This window comes from Myotis daubentonii, chromosome 2, assembly GCF_963259705.1.
Source record: "Myotis daubentonii chromosome 2, mMyoDau2.1, whole genome shotgun sequence".
In the NCBI taxonomy this organism is placed as follows: Eukaryota; Metazoa; Chordata; class Mammalia; order Chiroptera; family Vespertilionidae; genus Myotis; species Myotis daubentonii.
Genome location: NC_081841.1, coordinates 50,554,633 through 50,569,249, shown reverse-complemented (window position 1 = coordinate 50,569,249; position 14,617 = coordinate 50,554,633). Strand labels below are relative to the sequence as shown.

General features: G+C 56.7%; 1 protein-coding gene across 1 annotated transcript in view; it reads left to right on the top strand.

Annotated features, from left to right (window-relative positions):
- Positions 1-285: 285 nt before the first annotated feature.
- Positions 286-14,617, top strand: part of FAIM2 (Fas apoptotic inhibitory molecule 2) — a 31,079-nt gene continuing 16,747 nt past the window's right edge. The window contains exons 1-7 of the mRNA XM_059682815.1: positions 286-584; positions 3,912-4,107; positions 6,873-6,976; positions 7,350-7,414; positions 7,807-7,860; positions 13,695-13,745; positions 14,091-14,130. Of these exons, the coding sequence (XP_059538798.1) occupies positions 570-584; positions 3,912-4,107; positions 6,873-6,976; positions 7,350-7,414; positions 7,807-7,860; positions 13,695-13,745; positions 14,091-14,130 (525 nt within the window). The 5' untranslated portion in view covers positions 286-569. The remainder of the gene's footprint in view (positions 585-3,911; positions 4,108-6,872; positions 6,977-7,349; positions 7,415-7,806; positions 7,861-13,694; positions 13,746-14,090; positions 14,131-14,617) is intronic.

Sequence of the window (14,617 nt, the reverse complement as noted above, 5' to 3'; positions counted from 1 at the left end):
AAAGCCCATGGAAGTTAGGGCCCTGTTAGAAGCCGAGGGAGACTTTTCCCAATCTACCGTGGATGATGAAATAGAGATGATGAGCGGGGAAATGGAGATGGAGACAGAAATCAGGGCTTCATCCAAAGAGGGAGGGGAAAGGGGCAGAGGCAAGGGGAGAGCCTATCAGTGGCAGAGACGGTGGAGAAATGAGGCCCTGACGCCCGGCTCCAGTTACCCGCAGGCGGCATCACCTGCCCCGCGTCACGGAGTCCCCGCGCCTCCTCCCGCCCGCACAGACCCATCCACTTGAGCTGCTCCGCAGCCCGCTCGCCCTGCTCCCGGGGGTGAGGGACGAGGGGAGAGGGGGCCGGAGGGGGGGGCGGTGCACGCCTCCTCCCCTAGGCTCGCGAATCCGCAGAGGCCTCCTCCGCAGCCTTCCGGCCCGCCCCCGTCCCCTCCTCCCCCCGCGCCCCGGTGGTACGTTCCGGTCCGCCTGGCACGGCTGCAGTGGAGGTTGCTAGAACCCACGCGGAGGAAGGAAGAGACGCAGGCAGGCTTCGGGGACCCCTTCCCCGAGAGACGGCACCATGACCCAGGGAAAGGTACCGGCATCTCCCCCGCCTGCACCATCCTCCATCCTCGGGCTCCCGGCTCCCTGTCATCCTGAGCAAGCTCTCTGGACCACCCTAGCATCCTCCCCCGGCCCTTGTGGAAAGGCCCTCTGTGGTCCTTGCTGAAGTCAGAGGACCAAAGACCCATTTCAAGGAATGGGTCGGGGCCTCTTCCTGCCCACCAGGCTCACCTCTCCTCCCCTGACCCCCTTCCACCCCTTGCTTTGACGTCCCAGAACCCTGCACCCCTGCACAGATGCCCAGCCCCCCTGATGTCCGTGTGTGTGCGTGTGTGTGTGTGTGTGTGTGTGTGCGTGCGTGCGTGTGTGTGTGTGTGTGTGTGTGTGTGTGTGTGTGGAGTGCCTGTGTGCTCACCAGGGTGAGCTCTGAGGGGCAGTTCCTATCCAGCATCCCCTTCTGGTCCAATCCCAACCCTGACATTAGCTCATCTTTCGCACCATCCACAAAAACACCCCCCACCCAAACCCCTGTCATTATTCTACATCTGGACACATCAACTGTGGTTAGAGGGTTACTATGGCAACCCTGCATCAGGATGCTCTAATTCTTGTTTTGGTTTTGGCAGGGCATGGGACTAGATGAGACCAGATGAAACGTCTTTTCTTTTTTTTCCAGTTCTAGGCTTAAAATGTAGGGGAAGGGTTTGGGCAGAGACTTGGCTGGCCCGGTAGGGTTATGTAACATCAGCAGCCTGTGGAATTATACAACCACCAGGGCCTAGGGCAAAGGGGGAGGGTCCTCGGGCCTTCTGCTTGGGGTACTAAGGATTGAGCTGAGAAAACAGATAGGGACCTCCCTTACACTCCCCTTCTTCTTTCTGAGATGAGCCTCAGAGCCTATGGCAGCCTTCCCTGGATTCTCAGACCCTCCTCTCCCTGTTTTTAAGCTCATATGGCCTCAAAATGATGTCATTGGGTGATACCACCTCCTGCCATTGGGCAGACCTCACTTGGGAATGCCGGACAACGTGTGTGTGTGTGTGTGTGTGTGTGTGTGTGTGTGTGTGTGTGGCAAGGCCCTGGAGGCTCCGGGTGATTGAGTGCCATGGTGGGGGCTGGTGAAGGGACCAGCTTGGACGGAGCTGAAGTCGGAGGTGATCGTCCTTTCCCCAGGCATGAGCACTGGGTCTGGGCTCAGGGGACCTCCTCCTGGGGCTGAAAGGGATTTTCCTGGGCATGACTTTCCTGGTCTGGCTGGTCATGGAGGCTGGGGAGTGGGAGGGGAGCAGGAGAGCCAGGACCCCATTCCCACAGCCTAGGCTTGGAGGCCCTTCCCCAAGGAGGCCTGGGGGTATTCACTGTGGGGAAAACGAAAACTCCTCCCTCGCTGGACCCTCCTCCTCCGCTCCCTACCCTCACCTCCGCCAGGCACTTTGCTGACCCTGCTTCCTGTTCTGGGCTAACTGTATTCCCCGCCTCCCCTGCTGCTCGCCCCCAGCTTACTCACAGGCTTTCTAGTGATGGACTAGACCCTTCCAGCTCAGTGGTCCTCAGGGCTGGGTGAGGACAGAGATCTGGTGCTTGCCTCTAACTGGCTGCCTCAGCTGGACGCACCCTGCAAAGAAGGGACTCCATGGCCTTTCTCAGTAGACCTTGAGGTTTAACACATTCTTTCTGGAGGCGGATCTAAAGTCCAGTCCTTTTTGGCTGTTCCAGTTTTCATACCTCCCCTCCACCCAACCTGCCCTTCTCTGGCGACATCATGCAGGCCCTCACAGCTCATGTCCTCTCTCCAAAGCTAAAGGTGTACATTGTGGGGCAGGGGGCACATCGGAGTTAAATGGACTTGAGGTTTCAACTGCCATGGGCACGTTTTCCTCTGAGCCTCAGTTTCCTCATCTGTAAAATGAAAAAGGGGTTGAACTCGATGCCTTCTGAGATCCCTGTCAGCAGTGATTTATGATTCTGCTCTGACTCGGGGGAAGGCCGAGATTCCAATAGGACGAGGCCAGAACAGGGCCCTCAGCCAGGGCCTCTTCCCCTCCTTCTGCCCTGCAGTCCCCGTTCCTCTTCCTCTTTTCTCTCTCTCCTCCCCCCTCTGTTCCCCGCTTTCCCACCCTCACTGTCCTTGGCTGTCTGCAGCCCAGCAGAAGCGGCCAGTCCCAGTGGATGGTGCCTGGGCTCTGCAGCCAGCAGAAGCGGCCAGTCCCAGTGGATGGTGCTGGGCTCTGCACCTAGCAGAAGCGGCCAGTCCCAGTGGATGGTGCCTGGGCTCTGCAGCCAGCAGAAGCGGCCAGTCCCAGTGGATGGTCCTGGGCTCTGCAGCCAGTGGCCACGTGTGGCACTGTGACCTTGGGCGAGTTATTCTTCTCTCTGATCCTCCGTTCCCTCGTTTTAAAACAGAGGTCAACATACGACTAGCAAGGTAGCAGGGAGATTAAGCAAGAGGACCATTCGTTCATTAATACTTTTAAGGGCTTACTATGTCCCAGAACCCTCTTTAGACCCCAGAGAAACAGTGGACCCATACAAACCCAATCCTGCCATGGGAACCGTGACCACCAACGGGGAGGGTCTCTCCTAAGAATTTTCTCCTTTCTCAGTTCTTATCCCAGCTCCAGTGTGTGCCTGGCCAGCCCTGACCTTCCTGGAGCTCAATTCTCCCATCTATAAAATAGGGAGACCCCCCAGCTTTATTGGGGTATCAGAGGCAAATAGAAGTTGTATATATTTAAGGTGTACAACTTGATGTTTAGATATACATTGTGAAATGATCACCAAAATCAAGCTCTTCAACATGTCCATCACTCCACATCGTTCCTTCTATTTTTGTGGAAAGAACTTAGATCGATCCTCTCAGCAGATTTTTAAGCCCAACATACAGTATTGTTAACTATAGTCACCACGCTGTGCATTAGATCCCCGAACTTCCTCATCCTGCATAAGTGACACTTTGTACCTCTTGACCAACATCTCCTCATTTCCCCCCTCTCCCTCCCTGCCACAGGCAACCACTGTTCTACTCCGTGCTTCCGTGAGTTTGACATTTTAGCATCCACATATCACTGGGAGCATGCAGTTTTTGCCTCTCTGTGAGTGGCTTATTTCACTTAGCACAGTGTCCTCCAGGTTCATCCATGTGGTCACATATGGGAGGATGTCCTTTTTTAAGGCTGAGTAATATTTCGCTGCATACGTATGCAACAAAAACAGGGAGAGTCTTGTCTTCACCCCGCCCTTCCTAGTGCAGGGGACAAAGTACCCGTAAAACCCCCAAAATGGAAGGGAAGGCTTGGTGAGGAGGGCTTGGAAGGCACCCTTTCCCTGGTAACCATCTCTCTCTGCCTCCACTGCACAGCTCTCCGTGGCTAACAAGGCCCCCGGGACCGAGGGCCAGCAGCAGGCGAACGGTGAGAAGAAGGAGGCTCCAGCAGTGCCGTCGGCCCCGCCCTCCTATGAGGAGGCCACCTCTGCCGAGGGGCTGAAGGCAGGGGCCTTCCCTGCAGCCCCTGCGGCTGTGCCTCTCCACCCCAGCTGGGCCTATGTGGACCCTAGTAAGTCCCTCTGCTCCTGAAGGCTGGAGCATCAGGGGGAGAGGAGGGCTCACATGGAAAACTGGGGTGGGAGGAAGTTGCCCAGAAATCGGTGCACTGGATGGTTGTTGTAGGAGGCTCTGTGGGCAAAGGTTTGGGGTTTGGAGGACTGTTCTGAGGACGGTCCAGGAGGACTCCATGGGAAGGGAGATGTACAATGTCTGCAGTCAGAGTGCTGTTGGATGGGGATGTGGGGATTTTTTTCCACGCACCCTGCTAGGGCAGAGGGGACAGATGCAGGGAGGAAAGCCAGGGGCTGGTCTAGAGAGGCTCTCCTGGAAGAAAGGGTCACAGGAAAGCAATGAGGAGAGGACAGCGTAAGTGCAGGGAGGAGCCGTGTGATGCTGGGGCTGCCACCGCCTTAGCTGGGGTGGCTCCCTGTGAGTGGGGTGCAGCATGTTTACTTGTTAGCGGATATGAAACCTTAGTGGGGACACATCACCAAGGAGGCCCTAGGAGCGTTGGGGGCCAGAGACCTGAGGATCCACGGCACCCATTACTCTCCTGTCTCTCTCCCTTTCCCCAGGCCCTTGTTGGGGGCATGATGTGGGCGGGTGTGTGGGTGACAGCCTCAGTGCCCCTCACAACCAGACTCACCCAGGCTAGTGCCCAGAATTGTAGCTGGTGGGAGCCCCCGTGTTAAGTTGAGCAGCCTGTGGGAGCTTTGCCTCAGGGCTGGGAACATATAGCTCCCACGAGCTGAAAGGAAAGGCCCCTTCTCCAATCTTCCTCAGCTCCTTCAGCCTCCTCAGTAGCCCCTCAACCCCCCTCCCCCACTCTGTCAGCTCCCCACCCCCACCCCCAGCAGAATTCTAGAAGGGGTCCCAGGGACAATGCCTCAGACAGCGTCTACTCATAAGGAGTGGTCACCATGGTCCACACCACTCGCCACAAAACCCCTCGTCCTCGACCCAAGCAGAACTATGTGCTTGTGTCCAACGGGAAGGCCAATGAAGGTTTGGTATTTGGGGAGCCCTTCTCAAGCCTCAGATACCCACAGGACTGCCTTCTCTCTTCTTTTCTCCCCCTCCATGGCCTGGCTAGTCGGGCCTTGGTGGGGGGGATACAGACAGAAAGAACATGAAGAAGAAGTGAAGGATGAGAGAGTGAGGGTCTCCGGGCCCCAGGCTTGCAATAGGCCCACCTCTCTCCCCTTCCTCTTTGCCCATTTCCTGGCAGCCAGTCCTGGCTGCCTTAAGGAATGTTTTCCAAGCAGTTGTCAGGCCAGGAAGGCAGGTCATTGCAGTCAACATGTGACAAACATTTACTAAGTGTGTGCCAGGCACTGTGTCTTGGCACTGAGCTCATTTCTGGGGATGCGTCCATTTGCAAGACCTGCCCTCACAGAGCTCAGACAAGGAAATAGACAACTACCATCCAGTGAAACAGGCGCAGTGATAGGGGCCTGGGCACTCACCTAACCTGCCTGCTGTCAGGGAAGACTTCCCGGAGGAAAGGGCATCTGCGCTGAGTCCTGAAGAACAGCATGCATTATCCTGGTGAAGAGGCCGGGAAATGAGTGTTCCAGGCTGAGGAATGGGGTGTGCAGAGGCCCAGGAGCAAGAGAACTCATGGCTGAAAAAAAACAGACTGAAGAAGAGGAAGAGGAAATAATGTGCAGGGAGGGCGCTGGGGGGCTCCTGGGAGGCTGGGGGGCTTTGCTAAGGAACTTGAACTTGAGTGAAAAGCAGTGGGAGCTGCCAAGGAGCTTGAAGCAAGGCAGTGCTGTGGTCATCTTTGAAAGGCCAAGACGGAGGCTATCACTGTGGAGGGAGCAACATGGAGAACTGATGGAGGCAGTGGAGGGGAACACAGTGGGCACGTGAGGCCTCAGGAATGGTCCAGACGAGGGGTGCAAGGGAGAGGGTGGCGTCGTCCCCATCAGGGGACTCATTTCCCTGCCTCTTTACTAGGACAGCTCATGCCATTCGTCAGGACTCAAGGCAGATACCCTTTCCTCTCGTGATGCCAGAGCCACAGGCGATCACTTTTATCTCGTTTCCTCCCCATGAGGCGGCTTCACTGACCCACTTCATAGAAGGGACTTGGGAAGGCTGGTCATTTGCTCAGGGCCACACAGTCAGTCTTAGAGGAGGAGCCACATGTGTGTCTGTCTGACAATGGAGCCCATGCTCTTCTGAAAGTCTGAGCTCTGGGACCAGCCTGCAAAACTTCATTCCCACCCGCACCCCACTTCTTGCCCTGTCCTGGCTTTACTTCCCCTCCAGGAATCCCCCAGCCCTGGCTCCCAGCTGGATCGCCAGCGGGTTCACCCATCCAACTGGTCCCAGTCTCCAGCCCAAGGGCCTCAGAGCAAGCTGGGTTCAGGACCCTTGACCCTGAGATGTGCTGGATAGTCCTGAGATTATGTCTGTCCCTCTCTGATTCTTTGCCCCAAGGAAGCCCGAGTGTCCAGGGAGGCGGTGGGGAGACACAGGGGGAAGGGGCGAATTTGTACGGCAGATCTTCATTTCCAGAGAGCCCCAGCAGATGGAGGGAAGGGGCAGGGAGATGGCAGTTTGTTCTCAGGACTCAGAACAAGAAGGATGAGAAGCAGCTGGGGAGAGAGATCTGAAGATGGAGTGCAAGGTCTGAGAATGGGGCTGGAGAGAAAGGCTTCGGCTGGTCCAGAGAGCCAGTTTGACAAGCGGCAGCTCTGAGCAGGTGGCGGTTGGGGCCAGTGTTTAGATGTATCGGAGCCCTCATGGCCCTCCCCTGCCCCCCAGGCAGCAGCTCGAGCTATGAGAGCGGTTTCCCCACCGGAGACCATGAGCTCTTCACCACCTTCAGTTGGGATGACCAGCAAGTTCGCCGAGTCTTCATCAGAAAGGTAACTGCCGCTTCCCAACTCTCCAGGACCGGGGGGCTGGGGGTGGGGCGCTCTGCGCGCAGAGGCCACAGTCTGTCCCTCTCTCGTGATGCCACCTGTTGGGAAGTGCTTCCTTAGATCCCCCCACTGGTCCTGCCAGCCCTAAACATGTCGTCTCTTCTCTCCAGATACCGAGAGGCCCCTTTGCTATGGGTGTGGGTTCTGGGCCATCTTTACTCCTTTTGCTGGGTCCTGGATCTGTGCCTGTGGCCCTCAAGAAGGAGGCCGAGGGCACAGGATGTGGTCTGGAGAGGAGACTGAGTCACAGGGAATCTCGGGCCTTCCTGAGCCTCCCCGGCCTCAAACAAGGACCCCCTCTCCTCCCCCCCCCCAGGTCTATACCATCCTGCTGATCCAGCTGCTGGTGACCGTGAGTGTCGTGGCGCTCTTTACCTTCTGGTGAGTGGGCGTCGGACACCAGCACCTGGCAGGGGCTGGCCGTGGCCAGGCCTGGGGCGGGGGCGCCCCGACCAACGTTGTAGGGCAGTGGGCCTGCTCACGCCTGGAGAGAACCTTAGAGAGTGCACACGCAGGAGCCCTCCATTGCGGGGGGGGGGGGGGGGGGCGGTTAGGAGTAGGAGACCTGATGCGTACGGGGCCTCTCTCGGATCCTCTAGCCCACACCCAGCACTTCTGAGTCCCAGCCTGGGGCTGTGGCTGGGCTTCCTGAGCCACCTTTCTTTCTCTCAAGTCCTGTGAACTGGGGTGGGGGTGGGGGGCAAGTGCCGATGTTGAACCAGAAACAGAGACAGAGGGTAAATGTTTGTTCTTTTCCCTCCCTCCCTCTGCAGTGACCCCGTTAAGGACTATATCCAGGCTAACCCAGGCTGGTACTGGGCATCCTAGTGAGTATATCCCAGACCCCCGGCCCCCAGGCCCCTTCCCAGAGAACCCTCAGCGGCACAGAGAGGGAAATCTCTGTTGACAGAACATAAGGCCATGGCCTCGTCCCACCCCATAGGATGTGTTCCCACGAGTGTGCGGCCAGAAGGGCCCTTCTGAGGTGTTTAGGTCTTAGGAGAAGGGGAGGAGGTGGGCATAGGTCTGATGCCCGCACAAGGAGGGAGGGGTGGGGCTGGGGCCATGCTGGAGAGACTCAGACCTGGGCTCTGTAGAGAAGGAGGAGGAGGAGGACACCTTTGCTCACACTAATAATAATGTTGCTCCTCTTATTAATGTTATTAATGCTTACTAATTGAATTGTTAATTATAGGGTGCCTAATAAGGGATGAGCATTGTTCTGTGTGCTTGCTGTATGGTATTGAATTCATTCCTCAAATCTACAGGGTATGATTACCTCAGAAAACTAAGGCTCAGAGAGGTTGAGTAATTTGACCAAGGTCACACAGCTAGTTCGTGGTTGAGCTGGGATTCAAACCCAAAATTCAGGTTGAGGCTTGTGCTCTTAATCCCTCTGCTTGGCAGACTCCCTCCCTCTCAAGCCACTCAGCTCCTGGCCGTCCTCTTTAAGGAATGTGGCAGGTAACGTGAGCGAAGAGGTTTGACGGTGTGGGTGATGCTGACCCTCCTGCCTGGGCAATGAAGGAGTCGTCCTACACAATTCTCTCACCAAAGTTTCCTCCAGCACCTGCTGTGAGCCCAGCTCTGTTCTGGGGCTGCTGGGGAAGGTAGTGGCAGCACAAGGCAGCTTGTGGAAAACTGGCTGTCAGAGGAGGGCCCGAGGGGAGGCGTGAGCCTGGTACACTGAACCTCGGTCCACAGTGGGGCTGCACCTCCAGGAATGGAGACTGGAGTGGCTTCAGCGACACCACGGCAGTGGGTCTGCGTCGATCCATTTGGTAAATTAGAAACTAGACTGTCAGAGGGCCAGAGGCTGCAGGTAGAGGAACCCAGGATATCTCAGAGACAGTGGGGACTTACGGGGTAGAGGCGCCAAATGCCTGGCCAAGCAGCTTACACACGCGGGCCGTCCCAGGCCCGTTTCTGGAAAGGGATCGGGGGGGACGTGGGCTCAGCTGAGCCTGCTGGACCAACCAAGCCAAGAACAGTCCCAGAGTGGACCCGGAGTTTATGCAAGCCCGCCAAAGGCTGACAGGAGGGGGACTCCTTCTGGCCTCTGGGGCTCCTCAGAGGAGCGGAGGAGTGAAGGGATGTCTCCGTCAAGTTGGGGGTCCCAGGGGAGGAGACATTCACACCCAGAGCCTTTCTTGGGGCACAGGAGAGAGGGCCTGACTGCAGACGGGGCAGGAGGCATGCGTCTCGGGGAACTGGGAGGCGCCGTGTGGTAAAGCTAATGAGGCCCCAGGGACTGCCACCCGGCCGGCTCATGCAGCAGGTTGGCATGGCTCCCAGCACGTCAGCACCGCCAGGCAGCCTCGGGTGTCCTGAGAACTCGGGAATGGAGTCCCCAGGCCCTTCGCCAGGCCTTCTACCGGAGGGTCTGCAGGACACTGTGCCCTGAGCAGATGGTGGCAGGGGGACAGCCCAGACCTGAGCAGGCTCAGAGTGGAGGCAGAGCCCGCCCACTGAGAGTTGGCATGCGTGCCTGGCCTCTGGATGGTGAGCTTATCCAGGCCTCCTCAGCAGCTCAAGGCAGAAAACAGAGAGGCTCTCCCTGGCTCAGGGGCGGGCAGGGCGGGGAGAAATGGGAAGCGGGCATGGGCCCTGGGCTTCTCGGGGGGGGGGGGTGTCACAGTGCCTTTGAGATCCTTGAGCATCCCACCACGTGATGTGCCCTTCTCTGCGGAACAGCAGCCTGCCCTGCCCCTCCTCACCCCCCAACACCGTTCAACTGCCCCTGCATCTGCCGCCTGTCTGAGACCTCGGAATCTCCCCTCCTGCAACATACTAAGCCCTTAACAGCAATAAGAATAAAACAGCTCTCTCTCTCTTTTTTAATGTGTGAGGTGCTGTGCTAAGCACTTTACAGATATTTTCATTTGATTCTTACACTAACCCTACCAAGGCAGACAGTACCGCTATCCGCGTTTTACAGAGGAGGAAATCGAGGCCTGGAGAGAAGTTATTGCTCCTGAAGCACATTTTTTTTATTGCAAAGCTCCCGCACTTCCCACTCTGCTGACACCCCCCCTCCCCCGCTCGTGGTGCAGGACAGGGGCGGGGAGGACACTGGTGTTGGACGCTGGCCTCCACCTGAGCTGCGCTCCTCTGTCCTGACGCTCCGTAAACAGACCATGGCGCCAGGCCAGGCCCTGGGGCCCAGGCTCTGACACACAATCAGTCTTTCTCTCACTTCCATGACTCATTTTCCGCCCCCTGGGAGGGCAGCCTTCTAGCACCCCTCTCTGCCCCCCCCCCTTACAGCTTTCCTGAGGCCCTAGGGATCTCCCTCAGTGAGCTCTGGCCTTATTGTCTGATTGCTCCCTCTGAGCCATGGCAGTGGGAATAAGTAAGAGCTGTGGGTGGGGATAGGGGAGCCAGGCAGAGACCAGAGCTTGGGAGCTGACAACCATATTACAGTAATAACAGCTCCTATCCTCCGGTCCTTCCTCGTGCCCGGCCCAGTGCTAAATGCTTGATGCGCATCCTCTCATTCCATCCTCGCAGCCCAGTGAGTTGGTACCAATATTCCTGTTTCCAAAGGACGAAATGGGGGCTCTGCAGTTCACTAGTTCAAGGTCACGTGATCGTAGTGGCAGAGCTGGGATGTGAATGCGAGTATCAGGCTCCAGGACTGCACCCTCTCCCCTTCTTCCTGACCGCTGGTCTGAAGGGCTGAGGAGCCGTGAACCAGAGCGAAAAGGAGACTGGGCCCCTGCCCTCAGGAGGTTTCCACTCTGGCCAGGGGACAGGACCCACACCCAGGATGCACGTAGACAAGGCATTACTACGTGTGTTGCTGAAGCAACTGACTAATGACTGAAGGGAGTCCCAAAGAGAGCCGACGCCGGCGTGTTTCTCAACTGGGGCAGGAGATTCAACTACCCTTCATGGAGCAGGATGTGTTCACCAAATCTAGTAGGCGTGTCTCAACCCTGCCTTCCCTGTCCTGCTGTTCACCCACAAATCCTTAAAGATCACCTGACCAGTGCCAGGCCCTGGGTTAGAAGGTAGGAATACAAAATGACTAGGTCACCGACTGGTCCCCAGATGGTACACCTGGGGTCAGATGAGCAGGCCCGTGGATGTGGGGGTGCGGGCTTCGGGTGAGGTGTGTGCATGGCACACAGGAAGCCCCTCCATACCAGACCTCCAGTGTCCTTGCCAGCTGGTCCTTTCCAGCAGGAGCAGAGTGTGAGCTGCAGAGGGGGGTGAGAGGGGAAAGGCGGGGGTGGAGCGTGCTGACGGGTGGGCTAGAGAGGTAGGCAGGGGTGGATGAGGCAGGGCACTGCCAGGTCTTTGGGAAGTTTAAACAGGGAAGTCCCATGATCGGATCAGCCAGTAGCTTGGAGGGTAGAAGGCAGGGCTGGAGGCAGGAGGACCAGAGGCAGAGAGGGGCCCACCAAAGGGAATGGTAGTGGGAATGGAGAGAAGGGGACAGATCTGAGAGCTGCCTGGGTAGGAGGATCAACAGGTCCAGGCATGGCAGTGAGAGTCAGCGATGATGCTGAGGCCTCTGGTTGGGAAACATGGAGGGGACATGTCTTCTGCACCAGGGATGCGGGAGAAGAGCAGGGAAGAGGGCGCATGCGGGTCTGACCTGTTGCATTTGGCGCGTGTCTGGGTAGCCATGTCTGCCCAGTAAGCAGCTGGGTATTCAGGTCTTAGGTTGAGAAGGAAAATCTAGATCAGAAATATAGGCCTGTGAGTCATGAGCATTTGCCTAATAAAGGAAGGCCTGTGGAGGAGCGAGCCCACCCGGGAAGAGCGTGAAGGGACCCTATGCGTGGAAGGAAGGAGCCATGGTTAGAGATACTCTGAAGGAGGCTGAGGAGCGGCCAGGGAGGTAGGAAGGGAACCAGTGTGGATCATGGTGGAACCAGGGAAACGACGAAGAGAGCAGAAGCTGTGGAGAAGTCAGGGAAGAGGTAGACTGACGAGTGTCAGTTGGACTCAACAAAGTCATAGTTTTGTGGCAAAGCCAGCTGTCATCCAGCGAGGCTGGGGGTGGGTTTGGGGTCTGGGGAGTAATTGGGAGATGGAGAAGAAGACAGTGAGTAGAAGTAACTTTTTCAAGAAGCTGGGCTGTGAGTTGGCTAAGGCGGCAGCAGCTAAAACTAGGGAAGGTGTTGATTAAAGGTGGAAAACAAACAGCTGAGGAGGTTTGTGTGGGCAGAGAGGTCGCTGTAGAAAGGTTTAAGTAATAGAGATGGCAGGGCAGTTGAGGGTGTGGGACCCAGAGCCCAGGCCAGAGGGATTGGCCTGGGATGGGAGGAGGGTCAGGAGGAAGGGCACGTAGACGCAGGACGTGATGGTTGCGGGCGGCAGGCAGGGAGCTAAGGGAGCCCCGCCTCATCTTAAATCTTCCTGGGACATACCAGGCCAGACCACGCACAGAGTAGGGGGCCTGAGAGGTTTGGGGCTGGGGGAGGATGGTTGGAATTGCTGCGGTGGGGGATGAGTGAGAGAACCCAGGAGGGAGCTGGGAAGGGTGGCAGGGGCCTTGTTGAGAGCCTTCTGGGTGCTGGAGACCACACATTGGTGGGGGCACCAATCTAGGTAGGCGCGAGCATGCCCTACCCTTGGGTCCTCCGCCCCCTTCTCCTACCTCCTGGACTGGCCTCCACTTCCACTGCGCTCCAGGAAATCCTCAGTCCCCAATCCCTGTCTCTGGGTTGTGCCTGAGCTCCTGCCAGTCTCCCACTGGACATAGCCACCTGCTCTGGAAATCCATGCCGCACGTACCTCCTGCTTGTGCCAGGCACTGGCAGGACAGACAAGGGCCCTGCCCCTGCTGCTGCCCCTGCTGGTAGGGTAGACCAATAATTAAGTACCTAACAAGGTCATTATGGGTAGTGCCAGGGCTGAGAAGGGCCTGAAGGAGGCAGCATGGAGCTGGGACTCTGGAGTCAGAGGGCCTGGGTTCTAATCCTGCCTTTGCCAGGTGGTAGCTGCATGACCTTGGACAAGTCACTTGACCTCACTGTGCTTCAGCTGCTAAATGAAAAGCATGCTGCCCTGGCCTGCCTGGCTCAGTGGTCAGAGCATCAGCCCGTGCACTGAAGGGTCGAGGTTTCAATTCCCAGTTAAGGGCACGTACTTGGGTTGCAGGTTCAATCCTCGGCTCAGTCGGGTACATGCAGGAGGCAACCAGTCCATGTGTCTCTCTCACATCAATGTTTCTCTCTCTCTCCTCCCTTTCTCTTTCCCTCTTCTCTTTTCCTTCCCCTCTCTCTGAAAATCAATGGGAAAAATCCTTGCCTGAGGATTAACCAAAAAAAAGCATGCTTCATAGAGAAGATGTGAGATTACTTAATTCTCCTAAAGCACATAGCACTCTGCCTGGCACATAGAAAACCGTGTATATGAGCTTTTTCTTTGAAGTAATAAGCTAGTGGATTGGTTGGGTGGTGATCAGCTGTCCCATGGCACCCAAGTATTTATAGAGGCAGGCTCATTCAATTCCCCTTCCTCTCTTTTAGAATTAAACCACCATTCTGCCCATTGCAAAGTTCTAGGATGACTGTAGCCTTACCCCAGTCCCCGTCACCCTGCCTGGTGCCTTGTGGGGGTGTAGAGTGGGATGAGCCAGGGACTGAATGGAGGGGCCTGGGGGGTGGGGAGGGCCGCTAACTCACCCTTCATCTGTCTCTCACAGTGTTGTATTCTTTGTGACCTACCTGACCCTGGCCTGCTGTTCTGGACCGAGGTATGCTGATGGCTTGAAGAGCAACTCGTGGGAACATGAGTAGGATCTTGGACATTCTGACCCCAGGCCTGCCTGCCACCAGTGTGCTGTGCACCCCTAAGAAGGCCCCTCCCTCTCTGGGCTCCTTCATGTAGGCCGGCACCGCCTTCCTTTACTTAATACCTCTGAGGTAGGAGGAGGGTGGACAGACAGACGGCGCATGGAAATGTGGCTAAAGAAAGAGCCCCCAAAAAGTGGAGATGGGGCTGGGCAGAGACCCCCCTCCCTGCAGGGGTGACCCAGCCTGCAGCTGCTGGCTCCGCCCCCGCCCTCCCATTCCTCTGAATTCAGTGGCTTGCCTTACAGGAGATATTTCCCCTGGAACATGATTCTTCTGACCATCTTTGTAAGTGATCGGGGGAGGGGAGGGGGGTGGAGGGAGGTGGGCTTCAAGGCCGGGATGTCTAATGTGAGATCACTGGGGGAGAGGGGTAGTTTCACCCCACTTCTTTTTTTAAAATATTTTTTTATTTATTTCAGAGAGGAAGGGAGAGGGAGAGAAAGTTCAAAGCATCAATGATAAGAGAGAATCATTGATCGGCTGCCTCCTGCCATGACTGGGAACTGAACTGTGACCTCCTGGTTCATAGGTCAACACTCAACCACTGAGCCACACGGGACAGGCCCCACTTCTTCCACCCTCTTTCCAAATGGGCTTAGCCTCTCCCTCCCCTCCCACTCCATCCACTGTCTCTTTTCATTGCAATTTTGTTTTTAAGAGGTTAGCATGGGCCACCCACGGGCTCTAGATAATGAAGAGTGGGAGGTCTTAGAAAGAGGGGCAGAGCAGGGCTGCAGATGAAAGAAAGGTACAGCTGGCATGAGGCCTGTTG